Raw genomic sequence first — 13,519 nt, forward strand, 5'->3', positions numbered from 1 at the left:
TCATTGCGATAGGTAAGTTGATTGTTCCAATTGGCGGTAACTCCTATAAAAAGCTGTAGAGGAGTGGGGTGAATTTACAGGTGCCTTTAAATAGCAGGAGTGGGAGCAGAGCCAGCGTAGTATGCTCTTTCTATTGAGAGATTCTTTTTACTGTTTGCAGGTGACATTGTGAGGAAACAAGACCAGGAAGCTTTTGCATGTGCTCATATTATCACAAAGCAGGTCGTATTTCTGTTCATTTCTGAAAAGCACGTTTGAAAGCATTTGTGAAAGCATGTATTGTTTCTTCTATGCTGTTATAAAGTCAAGTGCAGATTTTATGCCACACAGAGGAAACACAGCTCCCTAAAGCTGCGAGACTAGGAGAAGGAATAATCTTTACCTGCAGCGTCTTCTTGTGTTTTGGCCTTTTCTCAACAATTTCTGAGACTCGTGAGACTTAAAAAAACAAGCATCTTGCTGTCTTATGTTCCAAAGCTGTCTCCCCCTTCCCCTTTTCTCACCCAAAATATGTATTTGAGAGCTGATATTCCAAAACAGGGTGATCTTGTACGAAAATTGTGAGTCTACCTGGCCTTGGCTTATGATGTTTATGTCAGCACAACCGCGTGGTGAGGAAGCCAGAGCAATGTTAACCAAACATACATTCAATAAAAATGTCCAGTGGTGGAGAATCATCTGTTACACAGGTTAGGTTATTTTAAATGTTGAAAAGGTGATTTCTAGTTTCCTTATTCAAAAAACTTGTGCCCAAATAGTCCTTAATGAACAGACCCTTAAAGATTTGCATGAGAAAGAATCTTTGGGTTTAGCATATAGAGGTTGAGCTGGAGAGGTAGGCAGAGGGGCTTTTATATTCTGTCTGAAGAAAGAAATGAGAATTTCTGTTTCTCAAAGTGGATCCTACTTCTCCATAAAAATAATTGACTCCATGTCATTGCTTAAAAATAAGTGTGTAACACATTATTTTCTACTGTGTCATTCTAAATGTTGGTGTACTATTTCAGTAGAAGTGTAATATTAATTAGACTTACAGTTTGCCTTGATTATATGAACATAATTAGGTAATTGGGGATATTTTTTTCCAAGTATTGGTTATTTTCCAAACGGGTTCTTTTTCTACTAAGATCAGAAAAATTGATGAACAAGTACTTAAAAAATAATATCGATTCATATCCTGTTCTCATGACTTGTGTGAGGGTTGGATTTGACACATCGTCTTAAAACATTGTTTTCTGGTTTTGGTTACCATTGAAGGTGATGGCCAACTTCACTTCTGACAGAAATATTATAACTCCATAGAAGTTTCATTAAAGCTGTGAATGAAAGAGATAAGTTTAGTAAGTGGAATGTTTGTGTTTAGCAGGGCCTGTGGATGGTATTGCTCAGCCATTTTTCTTTGAAACTTATGTCAATGTCTTCAGGCCCATATATACCAAATTATTTTTCTCTTATCATCTCCTGAAAAAAAGAACACAGAACACATTTATAAAAATATATTTCAAATCTCTTTCTTGGTAGGCCAGTATTTAGTTCTTATCTCATCTTTTTTCTCTATGAAAACTTGAAGTCGCACCCTTCCTGTTTTGATTTTTCTATGACGTGTAAGTCATGGAAGCTAAGTAAATTTGGCACCTTTTTTTTGTTTAATTTTGGTTTAAGTTATAAACATGGTGTTCTAGGTGTGGATTGAGAACCATCTTAATTTCCTTTGAAAATAATCACATAAATGCCAGTTTATTTTCCACCAAATTGTCAAACTATTTGTTGTTCGTAACTCACTCTCTGAGTTTGACTGCAGTGTTTCCCAAAAAACACCATTAAAGAAACAGATATTTGCATAAAAAAGGGAAGAAAAAAAAAATTAAAAATCACTGCTTTCAGATCTTCTTTTCATTTAATCTCTGATTTTTTTTTTTTAATTTTGTTTGTTTAAGCAATGCATAGAAAGCCAAGACACTACAGTCTGCTTGGCTGATCACATTGAACAGATGGGTTCGTGCCTTTATTTTTTGGAAACAACCCATAGGAATTTTGCTAGCAAACCCACTGTTAGTAATCTTCTTCACTAAAATTCACCATTTAAATATTAGTAAGATCAAAACCACAAGTGTTTTCATATGATAACCAGTGTCACATAGATGTTTTCTGTAAATCGAAAAACATGTTTTGAATTATTAAGCCTTAAGCAGAGACCAAATGCTTTTGTTTGTATGAAAAAAGGTATGCTTTAATTTGGGGTATTATTTCTATTCACATGTTTTGATGAAACTTGCATGTGATCTGAAAGTTTGTGTGTAATACAAAAACCAGATGAGTTAGCTTCTTCTCTTTCATGTTAAAGATACAGGTTATGTAAACTCTTGATTGGGCAATTACTTTTTTCTCTTCCAAAATATAAATTGTTTCAAAAAGACATCTAAGATTTCAGCCATTGGTATTATCTAGCAGCTGAAGTGTCATAAAATGGATCTCTTACAAAAACTCGTTACTAGCAGTTACTCTCCTGGCATATCACATAGTCATCTTTGTTGGCCATCTAAGGTTATCTGTGTTTTCTTATTGCTTCAATTTTTACAGAAAATCAATAAAAGAATTTTTTTTATAGTCTCCATAAACATCTATGACAGTAGTACAGCTTTAGCAGTGTGACTTAATTTTATTACACCAAGGAAAAACAAAAAATAATGTTTGCAACAAGTAGATGGAGTTACACTTTGTAAAACTAGTATACATTGATGGAGATTCAGCTACAACAGTTCCAGGCAGGTAATACTCAGATTTGTGTAACAACATTACACTTCCTTTTTCTTTTCCTTTTTTTTTTTTTCTTTTTTTTTAAAGACATCAGACAAGGCTTTTATAGGTGATATTAGTCACATTTGCTTATTCTCTTAAAATTTCTTTGTTTTATGAAGTTTCCTTTAAACAGAATAAAAAAAAGGACAGTTTCTCTTCTAACAACTTAGCAGGAAAAAGACATTTTCAAGTAGAAGCTTGTAGATGCTGTAAGTCATACTTAGCTAGTTACCATACAATGAATAGGAGCAAATTGTGCATTTCATGCAAAATGATTAAATATAATCATGTGCAATTAGATATTTGCTCTTCTAACCAATACTTTCATAAGTTGCTTTTTTTTGTTTAGACAATATTTTTTTATCCCAAAATAAATACTCTATAGCTTCAAAACATTTTCTCAAGCAAAGATTATACATCTTGCAATTAAAATTTCCCATTACGCTTTAAAATTGAAATAAAATAAACCAAATTACAGTTCATACTGAAATATCCTTCAAAGTATTTACTTCCTTAAAATATATATTAATATTTTACACTTTAGCAATTGCCATTATTGCTCATTTGCATAACTTGTAGCCATAATAGTTCTCGTTATCATCTTAAAAACAGTAAAGGTCGTATTTGTAAAGTATTAGGTCATGTGTATACTTATATTTTTTTTGGTATGTCTCTTTTAACTAAAAGGCTATGCAGCAAAGACCACACTTTAACTGGTAAAGATACACAGTCTTAGTATAGTTTATCTGCACCTCAAGATTGGCATAAGCAATATAGCAAAATAGTCTCTTGCTAAGATACATTGCATCTCCGCTCAGAATGTTAAGTCACTGTAATTATAGAGATATGTCCTTTCTAGGGTAGGCGATAGATACGTGTAGTCAAAGTTGTGCTTGCTATCTACAGCATGAGCTTTAATAGTAGTATCTCTAATTTACACTTCCTGAAGTATTTGAAAATTTGATTGTTTCATTTGTTACGTTTTAGAAGAAAAAAGTCTTTCACATATTCTCTTTTCTGTCTATAATTGCCAGTGGGTTGTTCACGTTTTTGTGGCTACAAAAAGGGGACTCAGAAAATGGGGAGAACACAATCCTTCTGTATCTTACAAAGTATTTATAATCCTATAATTTTAAGGTCTAATGGTACCTAGAGGGAGAAGGACTTAAATGAGAGCTTGAGTCTCTACAAGAGTCATCTTGTAACATTTGGCTTACCTAAAAGGTTCAGGAGAAAGCAAAATGGTGCTGGAAACTCTTTCGGTATAGATTTAGAGGCACTAATGCAAAGACATGGATTCTTCTTGATGTGTCTTCTTCCTACCTGTCTACCTGCCTATATAAATGTGCAATAAGCTACATAACAGCTCCTTTCTCCCACAAGCGACAAATAGGACCTTGAGCTTGAATGGAGGAACCAAAATGTGCAAGAATAGTCTTTCATTACATGCTCTCTACATTATTTTCACTTGCTTTTATTCAATTCCTTCACCAACTTCTTTGAATAATCTTTGATAAAGGGGATAAGATTTGAGGATTCATCTTAATTTTCTAAGTTTTCTTCAAGGCATTTTTTGTATCTTTGGGCGAACCATGTGGTCCTCTGTTTCCTAGGCCTTTAAAAAATAATTTGTAGTACTTTTCCTAATTTGTATTGATATTGCCATGGTATACCTTTGAAGTTGTGAAGGATAGATGATACAAAAAATCAGGCTGTTTCAGAGAGACTAATTTTCATTCTAAGTGGTGACAAATTCATATGTTATCAGTTATACCTCTGAGTTATTTTCAGGTTAAGATGTAGGTGTTCATTCAGACACAATTTGTGGAAGACCATTTAAAAGTTTTAAATCATAAGATCTGGTATATAACAGTCAGTAAAAGCACCAAAAGCAACGTTTAGAATATTTACATAACGATACCAAGACTTAACCTGTGCTAAGTTTTAGCAATAACTATTCAGAAACATTTATTCCGTTTTTAATACATTATATGGGTCAAACCATCTCTAAAAAATTATGTGAAAGTATGCTGTTTTGTCTAGAAGTATTTTATGCCAAACATAACTGAATACTTGAATTCTGAGTATAATACTGAGTAAGTATGATTTTGAGTGCAATCCAAACGCAAACTAGCTAAGAGAAAGGTGTAGAATTACTGCGCAAAACTTTTGGGTCTGATCATGATTTTTACTGATTTAAAGGCTTGCCTATATCCGCTGGGAATATCATCAGAAATACCGTGCCATGTACCCCAGAAAATGCCATTGCGAACACCTTTGTATTTCTTGTGGTAGTACTTGCCATTGAGGTTGGCAGACAAGCACGCATCAAACCACCAGCCAGAGCTGTAGTATGCTCCACAGTTTCCTGAAGGATACCTGTCGTTGTCCTTGTCCGGAGTAGTAAAGAACTTTTGATCGTGGTTGTAATGCTTGCTGTAGTGAAGGGCATCTCCTGCTGTGCCACTATAGCCATGAACACTTAGACGGTACTTTAGATATTCATTGGCCACGTAGAAGTGTTCGTATTTCGCATACTCTCTGATACCATTGAAATCTTCAAGTTCAATTCTCAGTTGCATTTCCTGGCTTTTTGTCAGGAGGTGAATTTTGTCGTTCCCCAGCCAAAACTCCCTGCTGAGGTTTCCAAAGCCATGTTTGTAGTCGTTCCAGGTTCTGTTAAAGTTAGTGCTACCATCCTGACGCCGTTGCAGCACTGTCCAGCCGCCTCCCTGTGTTTGCATGTCACAGTAAACTTCAAAGCTGTCATTTCTGGGGTCAGGGCTGATCCTGTAGATTCCATTAAGCCTTCTGCCTGCTGCGTAATGATCAGCACAGTCTCTCTGCATTATTTGTATAACTGGTGGAAGAACAGATAGTGTTAGAATAAACATAATTTCCATTTAAAAATAAACAAAATTTTTACCCAGACTGATGTGGCGTACAGAATTTGGATTGGAGAGACTTCTACATAGGAAATGGTGTTACAGCAATTTCGGTTCTGGGGAGAAACAGGATTTTTCCATCAGGTTTACTCTGTAATAGATGCCACCTAGGATCTCTGCATCAGACAGCTGCCCCAAAAAAATAATTTAAATGACTTTTTGTATCAAAACTGCCTAATATAGGGGCATTTTGATTGTCTGCTTTCCCTTTTCTCTGCTCTTCTCTCTATCCTTTCATTACCTCCTGTAAATTCAGCCCAATTTCTTCAGTCCATGTTTCTAAGGCTTCACGTTTATGTACTTGGTGCTTTTTATATTTAAATGTATACCCTCACACCCTGTCTATAATTTAAATCTTCATCTGGCAGTATGTCAGAGGAAAAGCTTTGTCCATATGGAATTACTTTAACCTGGCTATTGTTCAGTTGACATCATTTGATACAGAACATAACATCATTAGGAATGTTTCATATGTTAATGTTGGCTGTACTTTAGGAAGCAGGAAAAAAGTACTAAAATTGTCTCATCTATTGTAGTAATACTGTGATTCCTAGAAAGATGAAGCTAGAAAAGTGGCAGTGCTTTCCTATGTATGTGGCATTGCTGGCTTTACAGTAAGGAAAAGTTTTAGCATCTACCATTAACACAGCTTTTTCCCACCGATGGGTGATGTGTTTTATTCGGAATAAAAATACCCTCAGGTTTTTTCTGCAGAGTGAAAACCCATTTTTGATCCACAGTATCATCCGGTAATGACATTTGATCCACAATATCATCCGGTAATGACATTTGATCCACAATGTCATCCAGTGATGGCATTGTGTTCAACTGCATGGTATTGTAATTCCATGTTCTGAAGTAAGTGATACAGAGAGCTCTCAGAAGTTCTGAGTTAAGAGTTAAAACCATAATGTTAATTCCTATTGCAGATTTGAATTTATGGGCCTGTTCATTTGCAGGCTTGAATTGCATTTTTTTCCTACAAAAACTTAAACAATTAAACTACTTCTTGAAAGGGAGGAGCGTTCTCAGGCTGCAGCAGGGAATAAGAGTCAGGACTCCTTGTTTGCCAGTACAGAAAACTGGACATCTATGAAAGCACAAAGTATAGGAATCAAAGGCTTAAAAGCCAAATCTAAATCCACAATAGATTCTCATTTATTTCACTGAACTTTGTGTTAAATCTTTGGTGGACTAAGTTTCAGAGCAGATATTGGCAGAGAATATACATTTCAGATAAAATGCTTTTATAATTGAATTCAACTCCTATTTAAATGAAGTTTTGCTATTACTTTCAGTGGAATCAGGAATAGCTCCTGTATAGGAAAAAAGTTGTAGCTGTTATCCTTGCTAGTTTTCATAATGTATATATTGCTGCTAGAAACACTTTTAGCATCAGTAACTATATAATATAAGGAATATCCACATGATCATATGCTATGAACAGTACCCAACATTTCAGTAAGAAATGTGAGAAATATCTAAAATTAATTTAGGCTATTATGAAGTACTGTACGTGAATTTCATTCATTACCCATTACCAATATACCAAATATCACTCATTCTTTTTGTGAATGTTTTATATCTGAATTAAAGTAATTGATTTATACTGATTTGTATCTGATTTAAGCAGATTGTTGATATAGTAAAAGCATTAACTTTATCATTATTCATTTGCTCTTTTCACACTTTCAAGAATTTCAGCTGTACATACACTGTACCATCTGCAGATCCTTCAATTTTCGATATGGGTAGACAGAAGACCGTTTTATTTTAAACTTGAATGCTAAGCAACAGAGGCTTAAAAACTGTAATGCAGCCTGATCTTTCTCTGCTTTCTCTCTAGAGACCCCTATCTTCCTATGTATATCTAAGTGGTAGAATACACTGACAATCCAGTAAATATTTCTTGTTTTCAAAGATTCTTATATGTGATATAAAAACTTCATGACTTTAAAAAAACCTTAATCTTCCCTTAATAACGGTCAACATTAGAAAGAAATTATTAGTTCTATTTCTTTATTTTAATTAGGACAATTAAAAAGTAAAAGAAAAAAGTGTTTCTCAGTGATAACACCTGTTTTCTGTTTTATATTGCTTATATTTTATATTCATGCTAAGGGTTTAGTATTAAAATGATGGTACATATGTTACCCACTTGAGAGGTACTGTTAATAATACAGCTTTTTCAGCTGAGCCTTTCAGATATTTGCTGTGATGACAGAAAAATTATTTTATTATCCATCTCTAAAAACCGAAACATTTTAATAGATTCATTTGATGTACCTTGATGAAAGGTCTTGCAGACCTTTTCAGAATAGTTGGTGTTTCACATTGAAAAAAAAACATACAGTTTTCTAAGGCACACCTAGAGAAAATTTAACCCTTCTCATCCAAGGAGAAAATGTATGTAGTTCACTGGTGTTTAATATCCTTAATGAAGGGTAGTACGGTGTAAAATAAAGTTAATTTTTCACGTTTACTAATTGAATTGCAAAAAAAAAGTCCTTTGAAAATTCATGTTTTAAATCTCCTCATGAAGTCCGATTCTAGGAGGAACTGAACACCTGCAACTCTCAGTAACCCTCTAGTGGCAGATTAAATGTTTTACAGGAGTATAAACAAACACTAAAAGAGCAAATACTTAACTTGTGAAGTTAATAGCACAGCCGTTTGGTTAAAATATCTTTTAAACTGTTTACCTAATATTTGTAAAATGCACAGAAAGCTTATATAGAGGCAGTAAGAATTAACAGGTTACATACCAGGGCTTGGTTGCATTGCTGGACATTTAGAAGAACATTTGTTATCAAGGCTGTTCACAACAAACGTCAAATTAGCAACTTTGCTGTCAACATAATGTTCTACATTGTTCATATTTATGAGGCTCATCTTCTCTAAACGACCCTGCAGTGTCTGAATCTGGCTCTTTGCATTTTTTAAGCTGGTTGACATTCTGTTAACTTTGCTTTGCAGTTCCTTTACTCTGTTATCTTGGATTTTGCTGCTTTCTCCTGGAGTTTCTGCATTAGGTAGCAGGAATTCATTACTACTGTCTCTTTCTTGGTTGTCATCTGCCTGCAGCTTGCAATCTTGGCAGCATTTCTTCAGCTTGTTTACTGCTTCTTTAAGGGTCTGTACTTCTTTGAGAGTCTTCTCAAGCAGTCTGAATTCTTTGGGTAACTGGATGGTCATCGGAGGCAGATTTATCTGATACGGGCAATCCTCTCCTTCATCACATTTCCGATTAGTTTTGAGCTTTATAGGACAAGTTTCAGTAACTTTTCCTTCTTTAGCATCCTCCTCAATGTCTAAAACAGCTGCAAAGACATTTGTTAAAGCAAGGAGAGCTGTCTTCAGCAAGACTATGTAAACGAGCAGCTTCATCTTCGCAGAGAAACTAGCAGTATGAGGAAGTATGCAAGAGTGGAACAACTTTATAAGGGCAGCTTGAAGCCTGCGAGTTATCAGACTGCCTACACTGTTTTCAGAAATGGGTGGGAGTGCTTGCATCACGAGTGATTAATAGCAGAGCAAAGTAGGTAGTGCTTGCAAGAGCAGCATGTTTCAGTGAGTGTTCCTGACTCGGAACTAGTGAATGTAAGCAAAATGCTCAAACGCGTGTGTCCTGATCACTTAGGCAGTTTAATTTCATTCTGTGTTGTACATGGATTTTCTTTTGGGGGAAAAAAATCACTTAGCTCTGTGTTATTATAGTCTTCTAACATCTGTTTCTTAACATTTGAGTGTTCTAAAACTGCTTTTGAAAAACAGACTGTAGTTTTACCACAGCAGGTGGAAAAGGTGAAAAACAGCCCCTTTCCCAGTTTGAGGTTTATCACAGCAATAGCTTCACTGACGCTCAGTCCCCTTCTTCTGAAAACTTTTTTAAACTGAATAGATGTATTCGTGAAAATGATTTAAATCCCAAAGCATGTTGAAACACACATATAGTTTTGGTTCCAAACATTTTTCAGGACAGAGTCATAAACTAAGGCAGACGAGCAGCACTTTCTTCTTCCTATTTTGCCTGACACTGCTTAGAATAGTTACCTGGAATATCACAGTTAAAATTCACCGTTATCTGATTCTGAGTACTTTTTATTGAACCTTTCTAAGTGAAGAAAAGGGAACTTAAGATGCCCCTTCAATGCATGGGATCCTAACTGTTGGATTGGTTGTCCAGAAAAGCCAAAGCAAAGCCTGGTGTTCTGAGTAATGTCCCAAATTCTAAATCTAAAGCAAGGCAGGGAGCTAGGGAAGGCGCTCCCATGGGCCCGTCAGTTTGAGGTATTCTTTCTGTATTCCTGATTTTCGGTTCCTGCTTTGCTTTTTATTGTGCCTTGTGTCAGCTTTAAGAGTTAATCATGTACTTCGCATGACTAATCACACCAAAGGGAATACTTCAGCTCTAGGTGACAGTTGCCAGGGACTTCCTCATTTTTATTCTACAGCCACCTTTGCCATTCTCACCTGATGCCTATGCAGTTTTCATGATCTATGTAATTTTCCTTGTGCCCCAAAGTAAGGCTACATGGACATGTCTTTGTGCATTCATAGCTCAGTCAAGAGCCAAATAACTTGCATGAGTAAAAGATTTTTACATCAGTTATTGCTTAATTAGTCCAATCTGAACAGTTTATCTCCCTATGTCCTGTTTGAAATTACTCATAATACAGATTAAACATTAAACAGACCTTAGTCACACACATACTCTGTAAGTTCATGATCTCTGGAATGTTACTAGCTTTTATAGAGACCACAGGCTTATATTGATAGTACCAGAGGGAGGCTTGGTAAAAAACCCTACTTGTCTAACCTGCTGCAATAATTCCTTCGGATTCCTACATAGCACAATAGTCTGGGCACTTTCTTAGGAAATGGGTTTTGAATCTACCTTTCCCTTATTCTAAATGAACATCCCAGAACCTGCCATGGTGCTTTTAGTTATGTGACAAAACTGTGTATCATCTCTCCCTTTCATGATAGTTCCCCAGCAATGAGGTGAAAGACACCCCCCCACCCCCAGACTGCAACTTGGGTGTAAGACATTGACATCGCTTTGGTTTTGTTAAAAATGCGTCAAAACTGAAATGTTTGTAACAGTAGATGAAATGTATGAATTTAATTTGTGAGTAAAATTTTAAATTTTTTAATTTGATTGATAGGATCCTAATTTTTTTTTCCTATCAGTCTAAAATCAGGTATTTACAGAGCCTTGCTCTCCTGTATGGCTGCAACTGTCAAGCTGAGGAAAGCTATACCAGCCTCTTTTGAGGGGCTTTAGAAATATAATAAAGTTCCTAAGTCCTTGTTATTTGGGAAACCACATTCCCCCCCACACTGTTGTTCAGTTTACAGTGAACTCTGCTATCTGCTGTGTGACTTTGGATTGGACAAATTATTCTGTATCTGTAAAATTAATAATAATTGTCCTTGGTAGACCACATCTTATGCATTTCCTTGAAATGTTTAAATGCATATAAAATATTGTTATAATTTATGACTGTTGTGCTGCATTGAAAGCCTAAAATATCATTAGAACTGAGTGACTTCAAGAAGGGCAGAAATTTCTAGCAATGCTGAATGTCAATGAAAGAAAACGTTCCGATAGTAACGTGAGGTATCTGAGCTTTTCAGTCATCTTTGTCCTGAGACATTCATTCCTTGGTCCCTTATATATCCTCATTTTGGGATATTTACTTCCTCCTTTGGATGAGATTTCTGTAATCTTGAGATGCTCTGCTGTCCTCCTGATTTTGTTATTAGTCTGATGTTCTGCTGCTATGCTACTAGCAGTCTGTTTGGAGCCCGAAAAAACCATTTCTCCATCAGATATCTCTGCGCTTCTCCTACCTGGAGAAATCTTGTCCTTGAGGACTAGTCTTTCTTCCTGTTCTGTCAGGGAATGTCCATTCCCAACAAGTTGTCAGGTCTCTGTTCTTTCTTCAGGAACTCAGAGTAGTATGCCACAGCCTTTTTTGTGTTTCATGCCTCTTATCTTCCTTGGGATAAATGAAGAAACTTTCAAAACTGCGTTTTTCACAAGTCCGCGCCCTTAGAAAGGGAACTGAGCTGTATAAGCTTATACTGGAAGATGCTGATGCAGCTTAACTAATGGCAGAAATATTGGACCAGATCAAAATTGAGAACTGCAGTTTGTTTATAAAAAAAGTTTCTTCCAGATGGGGCTTTTCTAGATCCCTAGAGTGTTCTGTGTAATACTTAACACTTTAAAGTAGTTAAGCAATCATAAAACCCAAAAGCCAATCTTTTTCAACTGTGAAAGGATCTAACTGAATAACAGCTGATAACCACAAGTGAGAATTTTCTACCATGGTCTTTTGTTTGGTTAAAGGTAATTTTCTTATCGCTTTTCATCTCTTTTAGTCTTTTTAGGAATTTATTTTTCTTTCTGTGGACTGAAGAGGTATCTTAATCTTACAGACATAACTTCCTAAAGATAAAGAAAATAACTGAGAGCTCATGATATTCTTAAATTCTGCTGAAGATTTTAATTATGTTCCCAGAACTAGCCAGTGGTTGCAAGGTTAAAGAACTAATATATTTTGGTTTAACAGACTTGTCTTAGGACTGTTTATTCGGTTTATCAAAAGCAGCATGAACCATTTCCCATGATTTTTTAGAGCAAGTTTTTTTTTCTGGCAGATAATGGAATGTAGGTCAAATAGAAAACAAGAAAGTTAAGACTGTAGGCGGATGTTCATTTAACTAGTGACTATGGCAATTTGAAACACGCCAGCCTGCCATCTCTTTGATTTCTGGCCTTGTGCTGAGACTTAAGATCTGCTGCAGCAGAGCTGCTGCAAAACATGCAGGTTTGTGTAAGCAGTTGGAATGATTGGTATCAACAAACTTGAAGCACATCTAGGCTCATTCATAGAAACCATTTTGGTGGCAGAGGTGGGATGTGTTAAGATTCAACTGCTGCAGTAATATTTTTGATGTTTTTGTAGGCTTCAGTGATTCTGTGTTATGTTTTGGCTGAGAAAGAGGATGAAAAGTAATTAGATTCATCTTCAGTTTTTCCCACAATGTGGAATATATACCAAAAGTCCATACTAGAAACAAATTCTGATTTAGGATTCTTTTTGATTAATTCAATTGCTTTGTTTTTTAATTCAGTAGTCATTCTTCATGCAAACAGTCTTTATGTTGCCCACTGGATCTTGGGACTGCCTGTTCAGCTTCCTCATGTGTCTATGAGAACGCATCAGAGCACAAAACGGAAGGCAGTCCTATTCCATTTGATTTTAATTGTTAATATTCTTACTGAGATACAGGTTACATAGAACTAGTAGCCACGTGGATTCCCTATCTGTTGAAATTGGTCTTTGCTTTATTTAAAAATTCTGGCAACAGGCGGAAAGGCAACACTGACATAGAGCATATAAGTAGTAGATAACATATTTAAATAAGCAATTGTAAATGTAATACGTATTGCAAAATTCACGTGGTCAAAGAATATCACTCCTTCTGTTAAGGCGAGGACCATATTTGTAAAAAAAGAGATCCATGAAACTAAGTTCCTATTCATTCTGTTTCTCCCACAATACCTGAAGATCTGCCTGCCCAAAATCTAGAATTTACTGCTCAATATTTCCTTTATCTATAGCCACAGAAGACCCTGTAGTTGGCCAAGTACCTGGAGAAAATAAACCAGACTGCACTCTGAAAGAACAATGACATACTAAATACAAAAGCCTCTCCCTGCTGTGTCTTTTTGGGAAAATTCCTTTTTGATTCCTGTAAAC

General features: G+C 35.6%; 2 protein-coding genes across 2 annotated transcripts in view; one reads left to right on the top strand and one right to left on the bottom strand.

The window, feature by feature from the left end:
• CCDC146 (coiled-coil domain containing 146) overlaps nt 1–13,519 on the top strand; it is a gene marked incomplete at its 3' end in the record, with an annotated part of 83,304 nt that overhangs the window by 15,009 nt on the left and 54,776 nt on the right.
• Nucleotides 3,088–9,257, bottom strand: FGL2 (fibrinogen like 2; the record flags this gene model as incomplete). The annotated part of the gene is made up of 2 exons (XM_082310992.1): nt 3,088–5,659; nt 8,510–9,257. The coding sequence occupies 2 exons, from the start codon at nt 9,255–9,257 to the stop codon at nt 4,953–4,955; spliced, it is 1,455 nt and encodes a 484-aa protein (XP_082167118.1). The 3' UTR covers nt 3,088–4,952.

This window comes from Platalea leucorodia (genome assembly GCF_965183815.1).
Source record: "Platalea leucorodia genome assembly, chromosome: 4".
NCBI lineage: Eukaryota > Metazoa > Chordata > Aves > Pelecaniformes > Threskiornithidae > Platalea > Platalea leucorodia.